The sequence below is a fragment of the Parambassis ranga genome, chromosome 20 (assembly GCF_900634625.1).
Source record: "Parambassis ranga chromosome 20, fParRan2.1, whole genome shotgun sequence".
Classification (NCBI taxonomy): Eukaryota; Metazoa; Chordata; class Actinopteri; family Ambassidae; genus Parambassis; species Parambassis ranga.
Window position 1 is genome coordinate 3,838,797 of NC_041040.1, and position 17,302 is coordinate 3,856,098.

Here is a 17,302-nt window from a genome sequence, read left to right on the forward strand (position 1 = left end):
CCAGATGCCCGAGACCAAAGAGATGGAGTTTGTGAAGCAGATCTCAGAGCTGCAGAGCGAGGTGACACGCAGCATCCTGCACACACACAGACACACACACACAGTCAGTTTTATTCAGCTGATAGCTGTAAATGTGTGTGTGTGTGTTTATTCTTCCAGGCGAAGTACAAGAAGGACAAAGAGGAGCTGCCACACACTCTGTACTCACTGCTGCCTGAAACTCTGGAGACACAGTTTGTCAAAGAGATGGCTGAGACACACAGCCAGGTGTGTGTGTGTGTGTGTGTGTGTGTGTGTGTGTGCTATACACTCATAATTGATATATCCTGGCTGGGATGTTCCGAGCATCCGATCCACCTGGGGAGGCGTCTCGGGGCAGACCCAGCGGCTGAGAGGCTGGGCTTCACTGCTGAGGCTGCTGCCCCCATGACCCGACCCTGGAGATGGAGCAGGCGATGGACGGATGATAAATGATGTAAAATGTAAAATATGTGGGTGTGATGCTGTTGTTTGAATGATTGGGTCTTCTGGTCATTAGAAAGTCTCCCCACCTGGTCTGCAGCTCAGCTCAGACGGAGGCCTCAGACCTTCTAAACACAATGCTGTTGATGCCTTCATTGATTCTGTGTATCTGCTCCCAGAGTAAATATAAGGAGGCTGGCCGGAAGGAGCTGGCTAACAGCCTGTACTCTCTGCTGCCGGAGACCAAAGACACTCAACACGCCAAAGAGCAGACTCAGCTCTGCAGTGAGGTGAGCCGTTACTGTTCTAACCTGCTGTCATGGGGACACATGCAGCTGCTGACTGGTTGTCGTGTCTCAGAACTCATACAAGGAGGCGGGGAAGAAAGAAGCCGGCTGCTGTCTGTACGCTCAGATGCCCCAGACCATCGAGACCGCCTTCGCCAAGGAGCTGAGCAAGACGCAGAGCGACGTGAGTCCAGAGGCCTTAACCCTAAATTAACATGTGTTTAACCATGATGAAGTCCTGCTGCTCCACACACTCAGCAGAGAGCAGGCAGAGTGTGTGTGTGTGTGTGGACTCTTTAAATTTAGAGTTTTTTTAATGGGAGTGAATAAAATCAGCGCTGAAACTAGATGATGATGAGGTGAAGATGCTACAGATTCCCAGCTTACAGAGCAGATGGAGGCACTTAAACGCCCCACCATCCTGTCTCACTTTAACACACACACACTCTCACACACACACACAGTGCGTGTGTTGGTATCATTTTGTCTGCAGAAGCATGAACAGAGGGAGCAGCTGTGACGTGCTCTACAGCCTGAGGACACAGACACTGACCTACAACACACACACACAGCACACAGACACACACACACACAGACACACAGCACACACACACACACACACAGACACACAGCACACAGACACACACACACAGACACACAGCACACAGACACACACACACAGACACACACACAGCACACAGACACACACACACAGACACACACACACGCAGACACACACACACACACAGCACACAGACACACACACACACACAGCACACAGACACACACACACAGACACACAGCACACAGACACACACACACAGACACACAGCACACAGACACACACACACAGACACACAGACACACGCAGACACACACACACACACAGCACACAGACACACACACAGACACTGACCTACAACACACACACACAGCACACAGACACACACACACACACAGACACACAGCACACAGACACACACACACAGACACACAGCACACAGACACACACACACAGACACACAGCACACAGCACACAGACACACACACACACACAGCACACAGACACACACACACAGACACACAGCACACAGACACACACACACAGACACACAGACACACACACACGCAGACACACACACACACAGCACACAGACACACACACAGACACTGACCTACAACACACACACACAGCACACAGACACACACACAGCACACAGACACACACACACAGACACACAGCACACAGACACACACACACAGACACACAGACACACAGACACACACGCAGACACACACACACACACAGCACACAGACACACACACAGACACTGACCTACAACACACACACACAGCACACAGACACACACACACGCAGACACACACACAGCACTGGTAGGCTGAGGCTCATAAACTGGGTTAGACACATCTTCACAGCTGAAGATGACACCTCGGGAAGAAGCGCTGATATAAATCCACTCAGCTCTCACATTAAACTGTGCAGCAGAGATTATGAGAGAATACACAGAATACAGAGACTGTTCAACTACACAACACTCTGACACACAACACAACAGTGCAGAGGAAACACACTGTGATGTCATGACAAGGATTTAAAGAAGACAATAAAGCATGAGAGGCGTTACACTGAGCCAGACGTAGGAGCCGTGTCTGCAGAGGAGGTGATGGGTCGGTGTCAGCCGGCCTCAGGGCAGAACATGGAAGCTGCGGGTGAACTGGGACACCGACCCGGCGCTCCTCGGGTTTCATGTCTGCTGACCGAGCAATGTAACGCTAACTGGAGCGTGTAACGTAGACCAGCTACACAACAGCAGCCAGGCGGCCACAACACTGACACACTATCAGATCAGATCTGTGGATTATCTGACCTGCTTACACACACACACACTGACACACACACACACACACACACAGAGACTCACACATACACACATACACAGACACACACACACACAGACTCACACACAGACACACACATACAGACACACACACAGACACACACACAAACACACACACACACACACACACAGACACACACACACACACACAGACACACACAGACTCACACACAGACACACACACACAGACTCACACAGACAGACACACACACACAGACACACACACACACACACAGACAGACACACACAGACTCACACAGACAGACACACACACACAGACTCACACAGACAGACACACACACACAGACACACACACACACACACACAGACAGACACACACAGACTCACACAGACAGACACACACACACAGACTCACACAGACAGACAGACACACACAGACACACACAGACACACAGACCTTTACCTTGATCCTCTACTGATCTGATTTGTCGTGAATTAGCGAGAGTTTTGTTCACTTCCTGTTCCTGTCGGTCTCTCTGCAGAAGTTCTATAAGGAGAAGTACAATCGAGAGAAGGGGAAGTCCACCTACACCAACATGAAGACGCTGCCTGAGGTGGAGCACGCCATGGAGGTCAACAAGAACCAGAGCGATGTAAAGACACACAACACAGCACAACACAACAGAATGTTATGAGGGAGACAACTTAAAGGAGCAGCTAGTTTAAAAACACCAGTAGACTGCAGAAGTGAGCTGAAGTTATCAATAAGCTAGCCGTGGACCACGTCACAGTGGAATACCACTTTAAACCAGTAGATGGTGTAGTGAGCTAGTGTGGGATCTGTCCAACCATAGAGGAAGGATCAGCTCTGTGCGGTAAGCCTCGCCATACGTGAATTAAAGCACATCAGAAACAGCAGCGCCCCCATCAGGACAGAGGTTACAGCTGCACGCTGCTCCTTTAAGGTCTCCTCTTCGCCCTCGTTGTGTCTTCATGCTGTGACGTCGTGTCCTCCGCTGCTCTCAGGTCAGCTACAGAAAAGGAAAGGAGGAGCTTCATCACTACAACACGGCGCCTGACAGGCCCGACATCCTCAACGCCACCAACGCCGCTAAACTGGCCAGCGACGTGAGTCTGTGTGTGTGTGTGTGAGGATATGTAACCACGTCCTGTCCAACATGATTTCCATGACAACAGCTCTGTTCTCCAAGCAGAGATGCTGATTAATAATAGAAAGTGTTCTGCTGTTAACACTGAAATGTCATTATGTAAGTGAGTGCTCTACACACACGTGTGTGTGTGTGTTTGTGTGTGTGTGTGTGTGTGTGTGTAGGTGGCCTATAAGAGTACCACCAAGCAGCCTGTTTACAGCGACGGCTCCCTTCTGGATAGAACCGACATCCAGCACGCCAAAGAGGTCTCAAAGCTCTCCAGCCAGGTAACACACACAGCTTTCCCAGCATGCACTGGGCCAGGGATGGAGAACGACATCATGGTGTGGATGATGATCAGTTGGATGATCAGCCCTGCTCTCTCTCCTGCAGGTGAAATATAAGGAGAACTTTGACAGACATTTAAAGGGCCAGAGGCCTCAGTACAACCCCCTGGACTGTCTGTCCTTCAAGCACACGCAGGCTGCCGCTGCTCTGGCCAGTCAGGTGAGCGTCACATGACCCGCTGCGTACCAGGGCACAGCCGGTAACACTAAACTGAGATTAAGATTATTTATTTACACACACATGGAGCAAAATATGAAACAAACATCAACAATAAAACATAAAAAAACAATCATATAAACATGATTCAGCAGAACTGTGTTCTACCGCAGAGTCCAAAGAAACAAGCTGTGTGTGTGTGTGTGTGGTTCACTTGACACACACCCTCTGTTTGTTGTGTGGACGTAACCATGGCAACCTTTCTAAGGCAAATGGAGAGGGACTGTGGGATGAAAGCGGGAGAAGTTGAACAGGTTACACACACACAAACACACACACTCACTCACACACACACACACACACACGCAAACACACACACACACACACACACACACACACACACACACACACCCTCAGAGATGTTCAGTTTTAGCCTTCTTGCTGCCCACACAGCCACAGAACAGAGCCTTCCCACTTCACCGAGTTATGTAACAGCTTGTTGTGTGAACGCTGCCTGGTGTTCAGGAACGCTGCACACAACAGACTCACACAGTCCGGATCCCTGAAGGAGACAAACTGGAACCGAGGCCGGCGCCAAATCAGCCTGAAAAAACATCCAGCGATCCATTTAGAATGTGTTCGCCTGCTCACTGAGATGTTTTGGTGGGAATGCCCTGACCTCTAACCTCTAACGTGTCCTCTGTCCTCTGTCCTCTGTCCTCTGTCCTCCAGGTGAAGTACAAAACCAACCAGAAACCAGAAGGGTCCTCAGACCTGCCGAACCTCCTGCAGCTGGAGCACGCCCTGCACGCCAGCAGGCTGCAGAGCAACGTAAAGCACTGCGCAGCATGCTAAAACACACAGCACACACACAGCACACACACACAGCACAGACACACACAGCACACACACAGCACACACACACAGCACACACACACACACACACAGCACAGTCACTTTGCTTCACTTTAAAACACAGGAAGTGTTTTTAGAAGAATGTGTACACATTAAGTTGAACCCATCAAAATTAAAGTCTGCACCATGTCCACATATCATGAGCTCTAGGGAGGATTTTACCTGAGGTTTACCAGTGTGTGTGTGTGTGTGTGTGTGTGTGTGTGAGAGATCAGGTGGAGTACAAGAAGAAGTACGAGCAAACGAAGGCTCACTACCACATCGCTCTGGACACAGCTGAACAGCTCCACCACAAGGAGAACGCAGTGCTGCACAGCCAGGTTTTACACACACACACACACACACAGGCTTGTATCCTCTGGTAGACTTGCTCTGTTGTGTGTGACGGGGTGTGTGTTGGGGGTTTCAGGTGAAGTACAGAGAGGAGTATGAGAAGACTAAAGGTCGCTCTCAGATGGAGTTTGGAGACACTCAGACATACAAAGTGTCCAAAGAAGCTCAGAAGATGCAGAGTGAGGTAAAAAGTGTGTGTGTGTGTGTGTTTGTCAGTGTGTGTGTGTGTGTGTGTGTCTTTATCTGTACACTCAGAGGGTCCAGCAGACTGGAATATTAATAAAACAAGGAACAATGTAGAAATGTAAAATAGAAGGAGTGACACCATGATGAAGTTATCAGGCTCTTTACTGCATAAAACTGTGTTGGGTCACTCAGCAGGTCTGTCCCACATGTCCTCTGTGTCATAGCGTCATAAATGTTAACACACACACACACTGGTTTAATCTCTGTCCCTGCTGTGTGTCTCTATGTGTCACTGGTGTGTGTCTGTGTGTCTCTGCTCTGCTGTGTCTCTCCTGTGTGTCTCTATGTGTCACTGGTGTGTGTCTGTGTGTCTGCTCTGCTGTGTCTCTCCTGTGTGTCTCTCTGTCCCTGCTGTGTGTCTGTGTGTGTGTCTGTGTGTGTGTGTCTCTGCTGTGTGTGTGTCTGTGCATTTCTCTGTCCCTGCTGTGTGTGTGTGTGTCTCTGCTGTGTGTGTGTGTCTCCATGTGTCTCTCTGTCCCTGCTGTGTGTCTTTGTGTGCCTCTGCTGTGTGTGTGTCTGTGTGTCTCTCTGTCCCTGCTGTGTGTGTGTCTGTGTGTCTCTGTTGTGTGTGTGTCTGTGTGTCTCTCCTGTCTCTCAGAGGGAGTACAGAAAAGACTATGAGGAGCAGATGAAGGGTAAAGCCTTGGTGGACGTAGACCAAACGCCGGGATACCTGACAGCCCGCCATGCCAGCAGCCTGCTGAGCGAGGTAACACACACACACACACACACACACACACACACACACTCCCATCTGAAGAGGTGAAGGTTGTTGTGGTGTGGATAGGTTATTCATTGGAATGTTTTGGTGAATAACTGACACCTGTGGAGGCCTTTTGGCACCGTCAGCTGGATGTGAGGAAACCTTGTGTGCCTCCATCTTTGTAGAAGGAGTACAGGAAGGACCTGGAGCAGGAAGTGAAGGGGCGGGGCTTATCAGGTGTCGGCCTTGAGGAGACGCCTGAGCTGCTGAGGGTTAAAAAAGCCGGTCAGATACTGAACCAGGTAAAACACACACACACACACGCACGCTGTTTTGAAAGGTTGTGTGTGTGTGTGAGCAGAGCTGTGTGCGTCCACAGAAAGAGTACCGCAGGGATCTGGAGACGGAGATTCTGGGTAAAGGGATGGAGCTGAGCGCCGACGTGCTGGAGATACAGCGAGCCAAGAGAGCCTCAGAGATCCAGAGTCAGGTATCACAGCGCTGACGTGCTGGATTCATGTCATCACTGTGTTTACAGCGTGTGTGTGTGTGTGTGTGTGTGTGTGCTGCAGAGGTCCTACAAACAGACCGAGGCGCTCAGAGAGAACTCGTATGGGATGCTCACAGATACACCTGAACTGCTGCATGCCTCCTACCTTAAAGACATCTACAGCCAGGTGTGTGTCTGTGTGTGTGTGTGTGTGTGTGTGTGTGTGTGTGTGTGTGTACTCACACACAGTCATGCTTACAGCTCTCTGCCTCTCTGTAGAAGAAGTACAAGGACGAGGCGGAGCGTCTGAAGGGAAGCTACAGCATGCTGTCAGAAACTCCAGAGATGGAGCGAGTCAGAGCCAATCAGAGACACGTCAGCTCGGTGAGCCCGCCCCCTCACACACACACACACACACCTACCTTCGTCCTGATCTACTGTCAGCTTTAAACGCACACATACACACACTCACAGCGCTCTGTCGCCCCCTAGCTGAGGTACTGCTGGGACTCCAAGCTGATGAGAGGACTGATGTCATCAGTGACCGAGACGCCGGAGATCGTCCTCGCCAGAGAGAACGCCAAGAAGATCAGTGACGTGTGTTTAACACACACACACACACACACACACACTCTGGTTTAATGTGTCTGTCTGAGAGCTTTAGCCCTGGTTCTGTTCAGGTTCAGTACAGGGAGGAGGTGGGCCGTGGCACCGCTGTCATGGACACACCTGAGATGGAGCGAGTCCGACGCAACCAGGAGAACATCAGCTCAGTGAGTACACACACACACACACACACACACACACACACACTGACTGATGATCAGAGGAAGCTTTGATCGTTTGTAGAATCAGCCTCAGCATCCCTTCTGCACTTTTCAGACTGACTGGTCACTTGTTGTGTTTCTTCTCTCATCTGATTGGTTGAAGTTGTGAGTGACTGATGGTTCATCCAATCAGAACCTGTCCGTCTTTGTTTCAGGTCAAATACAAGCAGAACGGAGGGAAGGCCACCAGTGTGGGAGTGACGCCTGAGCTGGAGAGAGTCCGACAAAACCAGGAGAACATCAGCTCGGCAAGACACACACACACACAACCAGACACACACACACACGCATCCTCACATACACACACAGCACTTATACATGTGTGAGAACGCTCAATCAGCTGTGTGTGTGTGTGTGTGTGTGAACAGGTGAAGTATCAGCGCGGGCTGCAGGAGGTCAGGGGGCGGAGCTGCACTGAGCTGGACACACCTGAGTACAGGCGTGTCAGGAAGTCACAGGATTCTGTCTCCATGGTAGCAGCCTGGTTGCCGTGGTTTCCACTCAGACAGTGGCAGGAGCTAACATGAGTGACGGCACCTGGGGTGGGACTGCTGCACTGATACTAACTCCACCCACCACAAGAGAGTGTGTGTCAGTGATGAATAAAGTGTTTTTACATGCTGTGTGTGTGTTTTATTTGCTCACTGACCAAATGCACCTGGACCTGTGTGTGTGTGTGTGTGCGTGTGTGTATGTCAGCTCTTTGCACTGTGGTCCTGACACTCACGTGTTTCCTGCTCACGTCCTCCAACAGGCAAAATACCACGAGGACTTCGAGCGGACGCGCGGTCGAGGCTTCACGCCAGGATTGGACGACCCCAGCATGGAGCGCTACCAGAGAGCCAATCAGATGATGGCAGAGGCTGGCTACAACAAGGGGCTCCACGGCCAGGCGATGGAGATGGACAGACGGCCAGGAGGCATCATCGTAGGTCAGTGACAAGTTCTACATCCTCCAGTTAGCAACGAATCAGATACTTTCTGAGATGATGAAGTCAAACTATTTGGGTTCTGTTTGGGTTCTGTTTGATTGTTTTGTTGGATGTGTTAAATGTTGTCCTCTCTCTAAAATGACACTTCCTCACCCTGTGAAGACCTAAAGGTGTGGAGGACAGACCCAGGCTCCATCTTTGATTTTGACCCTCTGGAGGACAACATTCAGTCAAAGAGCCTCCGCAGGATGTCTGGTACCTCACCTGAGTGCCCCCCACCCCCCACCCTCCATGTCTCATCTTGTCTAAAACTTAATTCTTTGTGTTGTGATGTGTTTGTATGTCCTCACTGTGTCCCCCGACCTGTGCTGCCCTCTGGTGGCCCCTCAGAGCGTGCCGATCGCAGGCTGAGCAGGCAGCACTCTCAGCAGTCTCTCAGCTCGCTGACCTCTGACCTCTGTGATCGCAGCAGCAGCGCAGGAACTCCCGGTACCTGAACTCATCACTTTCTGCCTCACAGCGATGTGACGGACGCACACGAGTGTGTAATCCACAGAGAAACCCCACTAACGTACACCTCAGTCTGCTTACAGGGTGCTGCATGACGGTCACTGTCATCTAACCGTCACATGACTCTGTGATGTTCACGGCAGACGAGAGACAAACTGTTTCACTCATCCTCTCTCTCTCCCTCTGTGTGTCTGTGTCTCTCGCCCAGCTCCTGTCCTCCCCGGAGCGTACCATCAGAGCGTGCAGCAGCAGCAGCAGCAGTATCACGGCTACATGCACCAGACCAGCATGTCGTCCGTCAGATCCATCACCTCACCGCCGCACTCAGCCACCATGGTGAGTGACTGGGACCACAACCTCAACGTTCTGTTGGTCCCTGAATGCATCATGTACAGAGGATCTGAAAATATTTCATCCAAAACACTGACTGATCATGTGACACACACACAGTAATCCCATCAGTCTAACCCCGCCCTCTTTGTGTCGCCTGCAGCGTGTTTACCGGGCGCTCTACGACTACGCGGCTCAGGACCACGACGAGGTCTCCTTCAGGGACGGTGATGTCATCATCAATGCTCAGCCCATCGACGAGGGCTGGATGTACGGCACCGTGCAGAGGACCGGCAAGTCCGGCATGCTGCCGGCAAACTACGTGGAGTGTTGCAACTAAAGCAGGAAGGAGGGAGAGGGGAGAGGTCAGGCGGGGGGGGCGTTTTCAGAATGAGAGCCAGCCTCAGTGTTTGAAGCAGGTGTTGGTGATGTTCTTTGCATTTCAGGGTTCTTTTTTTATTGACGTGTCCCAGTGTAAAAAACACATCCAGATATTTTCCGCGACTGTTTTAAAGTTTAGCGTCAGTTCAGCTGAGCTCAGACCCTGTTAGCAGGGACCTGAATCCAGCCCCACAAACATTAAGCTGTGAGGGAGGATGCTTCACTGTAGAATATTCTGGAATACAGTGAACATCACAGACTGCTGACATCAGGTGAAAATGGATCTGAGGAAGTGAAGGAGAGGAGGATGAAGAGGCCGGGAGAAGTTAAGCATGCTGTCAATCAAACTGGAAGAAGGAAGGACAGGAGAGACACACACTAGTTAAATATGGAAAAATATGAATTCAGTGCAGCTCAGTTTAACATTTGAAACACAAGTCAAGTGACGTTTCCTTGGTTCCAGATGTGCATTAACCCAGCACTGAGAAGACAAAGGCACAGTTACTTCCTGTTTGTTAAATCTGATGAGTTACAACATTAAAGGGACAGTTCACCCCAAACCTTCACATGTTTTCGATGTCCTGCAGAGCTGGATCCACATGGAAGAGTTTCAGTTTGAGAGAATGGGACTGGATGAGACTTAGACTGGGACCTGTGGGGGCGCCTCACTGTGCAGAAGGCTGACACACACACGCTGTGTAATTTGAGGTGAACTGTCCCTTTAAAAAAATACTGTATGTCACCACCACAAATTTAAAGGATGAAAAAAGCAAAATAAATCCGCCTTCTGTCTCAGAGATGAGTGAGAAGGAAGGGGGGGGGTGATCCTAAAGGTAGAAGCAGGACGTGGAGGCGACTGACATTGAATCTTTTCTGTTTGCTGAGTTTGAATCTGTGTTCAGCTCTACTTCAGTTTGTGACTTCTGCAGAAAGCAACACTAACCTCTGTGTTTGTAAAGGACTCAACTAACACACTGTGTCTCTGTTCTGTCCGTCTCCTCTCAGATGATTATTTTTATGTCTCTGAACAGACTGAGTACGTCGGACTATTTTGATACGGGGGCTCCTGTCTGTGTGTTACTGCTGTGTGTGTCCAGTACGTGGTGTTTTTAGGGTTTGCTGTCTTGCTGTGTGGATTGCATCGCGGTCATGTACTGAATATAAAACCGTCACTCAGCCATGATTTGTTATTCTAGCTGCAGAGCATTTTGTATGTTTGATTTCATGAATACTAGATGCAATAGAACATAATTTACTGAATATTCACGTGTTGATTTTTGGTGTCATTTTATAAATCCTTTTGTTTTTTTGGCTTCTAATGTCACCGCCGTAAAGCAGTTTTTTTTTGTTTAGACATTATGCCATCACAGATTATAATACATTTATTTACATATTATTTGAATTATGTATCACTCAGTCTCAGTTGTTTTATTTTGCCATATTATAATTGCAGTGTGTTCCATGTGGGAGAAATAAAACAAATCTGTCAACAGAAGTCTCTTCTCATTCAAAGGAAAATAAAATCACCATTTTTATTTTTTTTTACATAGAATATTTTTATTCATTCTGGGTATATTTCATTGGCATGTTCCATCCAGCGACAAACTGTTTTTAAATGTTTTTAATGGGAGGAAATAAGTGTTACACTATATAAACTATAATGACATTATTTTAAATAATTAACCTAATTATTTTGTCATTAATAAACTACACAAATTATTTGTTCTGTTCTCGAATGTTTATTTTAAATTTTCAAAAACTTTTTAAAAACTAATTTTCCCGCTGATATTGATACTTTTAATTTTGATTTCGGAACTTTGTTTTGAACTTTATATATATATATATTTTTTTTTTATTTTTTATTTTTTTTAATTTAAATGACACCTAACGTAAAGCGTCCAAACAGCTCCCACTTCCGGTGTTGTATTGTTTCTCACTTCCGGTCTACTGATCTCGCGCTAAAACTTGTGTATGAAGCTCGCGGCTGATTAACCTCAAGCTGCTCTCAGACTAACTATAACTAGTTGTATAGATAACTAATATATAATTATAACTAGTTATATAGATAGTTATATAGATAACTAGTTAGTTAGTTATATAGATAACTAGTTATCACGTCACCTGACGCACCACGTTACGTTCAGGCTGGGTGACAGCGGCTCTCTGAGGGGGGGGCGGAACACGCCATCTGGTCTGTATGTACTGCGCAGGCGCCGTGGTGATTGTAACGGAAGCGGCACGGCGGTGTTCACAGCCTGGCTGTCTGACCGACACTGAATGAGAACGCACTGATTTCGACCCGAAAATGATGAAACTTCTGCCCAAGCTGCTGCTGCTGCTGCTGTTAGCCTTCCCGGCGACTCTCCTCGTCAAAGGTAAGCGTGTGGCGCGGCTGCTCTCTGCTGCACGGAAAGGGCCGACGCTTCTGTAGCTTTAACATGCTAATAGTGTTAGCAGCGGAGCTAAGTGGCTGCTGCTGGGAGAAGGCCGTTCCCCGTTTGACATGTGCAAACCGAAAGAAACGCTGAATATAAAACTTGTCTGTGTGAACGCGGCACACCGTCTGTTCCAGTCTTTTCTTACAGCGAGTGTCTAATATTATAATTTATGGCGTTTAGTGTTTGCCAGAAAACAGCTTATCCTCCTGCTTAGACTGACGTGTCCTTACTGTTAGCATTTAGCCATGAAGCTAAGCAGTCTGTTAACGCGCATTTAACAGCGCCTGGGACACTTAATAACGTCAACTCTTTTTAAATGGACTTTTTGAAACTCCACAGTATTTGTGGTGTACGCTGCTAACAGTAACATACACACGGGCAGCAAAGTGGATAAAGTCCGTTTTGTTAGCTTAGCTAGCTAATATAGCATAAACACAGAAGTGCTAATGTTATGTAAAATCCCCGCTAAGTTGATGTAAGTAGATTATTAGTGTCGATTATTATGAGCTGTTCACTTTTGAGCTGTTTACATTGTGATTGTTTAAAGCTGGTTGTGTGTTAGTGGACTCTACGGGCTGCATGGTGTCCACAGGCTAAGCTAACATTTATCAGTCAATCAGTTGCGTTATCAATGATTTTAAGTGTGCCCAGTTGAAGGAGGAGCTGAAAAGCTGCAGCTGCATTAAATAACAAAGCTGAATGTCATATTGTGAATAAAGAAAACATACAAATTAATATTTCATAGAGATATAAAGTACATGTCACCTCTGGCTCTGTGTCCCTTCAGATTTACTGTTGAATAAACAAACTAACAAAAAACTTTCAGCGTCTTTTGCCTGCTTTGTTGTGAAGGCTTTGTGGACGTGTTCAGTTTTCCTTGAGTTGTCTCAGACAGGTGTGGAGTCTGATCCATAATAAAGCCTTTTTCCTGCTGTACAGGGCCGGTGGCAACAGCCCAGGATCTGACTGAGGATGAGGAGGCTGAGGCTGTGGATGAAGATGTTGTTGACGATGTGACGGCTGAAGATGAGGATGACGAGGCAGAAGTGGAAGACGATGAAAATGCAGAACTGGTGGGTGATTGGTTTGAGCCTATGAATCAGCAGGACGCCTCGCCGCCCTCTGCAGCAGCCACAGACTCATCCCTAAACCGTGTGTGTTTGTGTGTGTAGACGGAAGAAAAAGAAGATGAAGAGGAGGAAGCGCTGGTTGGAGAGGTGAAGGCTTCCCCCAACGCCGACACCACCATCCTCTTCGTCAAAGGAGAAGGTGACTGTGTTCTCTGTGCAGTGAGGGGGGGGGGGCGCTCCTCCGCTGCTCTCAGTCTGATCCATGTCCTCCTCTCTCTGCAGACTTCCCAGCCAACAACATCGTCAAGTTCCTGCTCGGCTTCACCAACAAAGGGCCCGAGAACTTCGTGGTGGAGTCTCTGGACGCTTCGTTCCGTTACCCACAGGTGTGCATCACTGGTAAACTCTAAATAAAGAATGAATACAAACCTTCCTGCTCTCTGACACGGAGCTCTTGGTCCCGTTAGGATTACCAGTTCTACATCCAGAACTTCACCGCTCTGCAGCTCGGCATCGTCGTCCCTCCCAGCAGGCAGGCCACCTTTGAGTACTCCTTTATCCCTGCAGAGCCAATGGGAGGGCGGCCGTTCGGACTCGTCATCAACCTCAACTACAAGGACAGCAGCGTAAGGACGACGGCGTTAAACTCTTCAAAAACCTGGATTCTGTTTAAAGTTCTTAAACTTCACTCCTTGCTCTCTTCCCTCCTGCAGGGGAACGTGTTCCAGGATGCCGTGTTCAACCAGACCGTCACCATCACTGAGAAGGAAGACGGGCTCGATGGAGAAACGTGAGCTTTGATTTTAGTTTTCAGACCTTCCTTTTGTCGATCGCCGTATCTGCTCTCCTTCTCATGTGATCTTCGTCTTCTCTCCCAGAATCTTCATGTACATCTTCCTGTCCGGCCTCGGGCTGCTCGTCGTCGTCGGCCTCCATCAGCTGCTGGAGTCCAGAAAGGTATCAATGTTTTTATTTCATTAACTGAACAGCTGACTGACCGGACTGTCAGCTCTCCAGTGACTGTCGACCTCTCATACGTCTGTCTGTCTGCAGAGGAGGCGCCCAGCTCCAAAGGTAGAAATGGGAACTTCGAGCCACAACGGCGTTGACCTGAGCTGGATCCCTCAGGAAACACTCAACCAGATCAGTACGTGTTCTTCACACACACACACACACACTGTGTGTAACCCCTGAGCGTGATGACATGAACTCTTTGTCCTCGGAGCTCTCTCTCCTCACAGAATCGGCTGACGTGCCTGCGCGGGCGTCTGTGTTTTCTTCCTGCTTCAGAATGACCTTTAACCTCCACTGTGCATGCCGGTCACTCACCTTCTTCTCTTTCTCTCTCTGCCTTCCTTGCTGTCATGTTTTCCTGCGTCTTCAGTGCAGAGTCGCAGAGGTGAGGTCTGCTGTGTGTGTGTGACTGGACTCTTCTTTCGTTTTGTGTGTTCTTGCATGTTTGCACTTTCTGTTCCTAAACCAGACACCTAGTTTAATTCCCTATTGGGGCGTTGTAACAACATGACAGCTGTCCTTATTTAAAGATTAAAATGTCCTCCTCGATCAGACCACCTGTCCCTCAAATTCTGCCAAAGATGGAATGTTTAAAACTGGCTGCATGACACTGATGGAAGCTCTAACAGCTAACATGCTAGGCTAGCTGTTCTCATCTGCCACAGCAGCATCAGAACGTCTTTGTCCTTCTCATCTGCAGTGCTCCACTCTCTCTGCTTCATTTGGTCCTCACGTTTTTATTTCCTTTAACTTTGTTGCTGTCTGGAGGCAAAAATGGAGAATTTTGTAGGTCGACCAAAAATATTTTAGCTTTTGGCAGCTGCTCACATTTTATAGTATATGTTGTTTTTGTAATGTCGTCCATTATTTAAGATGTTAGACTCTGGATTACAGTGGATTAAACTCCAACAACAACAATGTCCGAGTCTGGTAAGTGTCAGCAGAGAAGTGAGGGAGGCTGAAGCTTTGGCTGCAGGTGATCAGACTCTCGTCACGCTGACATGCTCCCAGATCTGGTGGTTTGGGGGGGTTTACTCTCACAGAATAACAGTCTAAACATATCTAACTATGACTCTACAATGAATGAGCCAGCAGCAAATATTGATTTTCATTTTTTTAATCATTGATTTTTGTGCAATGATTAGAACTGCATTATCTCCTATCGCTGACGCCATCGATCAGGTGTGCGTCTCCTCTCTCTCGCAGGCGTTCTTCCTCCATCACACTCTTCTTTTTCCTCTGCAGACAAAGCGTCTCCAAGAAGATCTCCTCGCAAACGGGGTCAGAAGCGCTCGGTCGGCTCCGACGAGTGACGGGCGCCTGATGCCACGCCGACAAAACTCCACCCACCGGTCAAACGCAGTAGGAGAGGAAGAGGAGGAAGAGGCGGCGGACTGTGAGCTCTGCCTTCTGCTGAGAAACTTTAACCAGTGCCAAGCACAGCGACGGCTGGCTCTCTGCTTTCAACTTACAAACTGTTGAACACACACACACACACACACGCAGTTTTTGAGATGTGGAGAGGACGCTCCTCCTCCAGGCAGTACAGACCATTCTCTGAGTTTTTGATTTGAGAGCCTTAGTGAGGTGTCTGCTGATGTCATCATTGTGAGACAGTATTGATTGTTTGTTTTTGTTTACCTCTCACTCTGGTGTGTGTGTGGGGGGGGGTTAATCATCACAGGATTGTTTTCTGTTTGAATCCTTTCAGCGCTCTGACGTGTTGTTTTTTTTTGTATTAAGAGATTTTTTCAGTTTTTCTCTTCGGTTCTTCTTCGTTGGTTTCGTAGAGTCTCGCTCCTCCACCGTTCAGTTCCTCTCCTCAGAGCCGTCCTTCTGTCGACCTGTAGCAGCACTCGGATCTTTTTTTTTTTTTTATGGAATTTCATGTTAAAATTATGGGAAAAATAAATCTTTTTACAAACTGCAGCATGTTCAGTCAAACATGGACGTCTGTTTTCTCTCCATTAAAACACACACACACGTTTAAGGTGTGTGTGTTTGACCCAAACACTCCGTGTGACGGTGGCACTGAAGCTAAAATCATGAGGGTTTTCCTGTTTGCAGCTTGTTTGAATCAGAAACGTTTGTTTGTTTTTCCTTCTCTGGATCGTGTTGAAGTGGCCGAAGCTCTGGTGTAAATACTGGCTGATGGACTCTGAGCAAATTTACTGCTAATTTATTCAAGTGACAGCTCGGGCTTCAGCGGGGGAGGGGGGGGGGGTGTTTATATACTGTATGTGTTTCCTTTTTACCACTAGGGGGCGCCACGGGGGGACTTTCACTGCTGAAACAGACACCTGTTCGGCCTGTTGGTGGCGCTCCGTCCTCCACGGAGAGGGTTGGGGGGGGGCTGTCACTTGTAGAAACAGGCTTTTCTTTTATCTGCTTTTAAATGTGCAGGAAAATAAAGTTTGATGATTTGCTGTATGTTGCAGCTTCTTCCTTGACCCTTATTTAAATACTTTCAGTTTGTTCTTTAAACAATGTATTAAGACTTTTTAATAGTCACATGTTCTAATCAGATTATTTATTATATTTAATATTTATATAGTATTTAACCACATATGCTCTGATTCTGAGGCAGAAGTTAAAGGTTAAGCTTTAAAAAGAGTTCCTGTCCAAACAAATATGTATAAACTGAAGAGTTAAATAATCATCATTTTTTAATAAAATTAGTTTATTTTCAGCAGTCCTCTGCATGAATTTTTAAATGTAAAGATTGCACTAAGTCTTTATAAATGACACTGGATGCTTCAAAGTTATAAAAGGCTGCAGAGTTTATTAATATTCCAACACATCCTTCGGCATGATGCCATCTGTCCTGCG

General features: G+C 47.9%; 3 protein-coding genes across 5 annotated transcripts in view; 2 read left to right on the plus strand and 1 right to left on the minus strand.

Annotated features, from left to right (window-relative positions):
- Positions 1-11,275, plus strand: part of LOC114452870 (LIM zinc-binding domain-containing Nebulette-like) — a 49,874-nt gene extending 38,599 nt beyond the window's left edge. The window contains exons 5-7 of the mRNA XM_028432391.1: positions 8,553-8,730; positions 9,449-9,576; positions 9,734-11,275. Coding sequence (XP_028288192.1) covers positions 8,553-8,730; positions 9,449-9,576; positions 9,734-9,910 — 483 coding nt within the window. The 3' untranslated portion in view covers positions 9,911-11,275. The remainder of the gene's footprint in view (positions 1-8,552; positions 8,731-9,448; positions 9,577-9,733) is intronic.
- LOC114452823 (NLR family CARD domain-containing protein 3-like) overlaps positions 1-17,302 on the minus strand; it is a 1,046,161-nt gene that overhangs the window by 743,123 nt on the left and 285,736 nt on the right. The window lies entirely within an intron of this gene.
- Positions 12,150-16,758, plus strand: LOC114452868 (translocon-associated protein subunit alpha-like). Of its 2 annotated transcripts, XM_028432386.1 has the most exons (10): positions 12,150-12,326; positions 13,329-13,462; positions 13,562-13,658; positions 13,742-13,845; positions 13,927-14,085; positions 14,173-14,249; positions 14,338-14,416; positions 14,513-14,606; positions 14,844-14,858; positions 15,719-16,758. In XM_028432386.1, exons 1-10 carry the CDS (start codon positions 12,257-12,259, stop codon positions 15,784-15,786), a joined length of 897 nt encoding a protein of 298 aa, XP_028288187.1. In that variant the 5' UTR covers positions 12,150-12,256; the 3' UTR covers positions 15,787-16,758. The 2 variants fall into 2 exon arrangements, with proteins under 2 accessions (XP_028288187.1, XP_028288188.1); XM_028432387.1 differs by lacking the exon at positions 14,844-14,858 and having other exon boundaries at positions 12,152-12,326; positions 15,719-16,754.

Coding starts and splice junctions, on each gene's coding strand:
- LOC114452868 (XM_028432386.1), top strand. CDS start 12,257: ATGATGAAACTTCTGCCCAAGCTGCTGCTGCTGCTGCTGTTAGCCTTC. Junction 13,846..13,926: donor CTTCGTTCCGTTACCCACAG/GTGTGCATCACT, acceptor TGGTCCCGTTAG/GATTACCAGTTCTACATCCA. Junction 14,086..14,172: donor TCAACTACAAGGACAGCAGC/GTAAGGACGACG, acceptor TCCCTCCTGCAG/GGGAACGTGTTCCAGGATGC.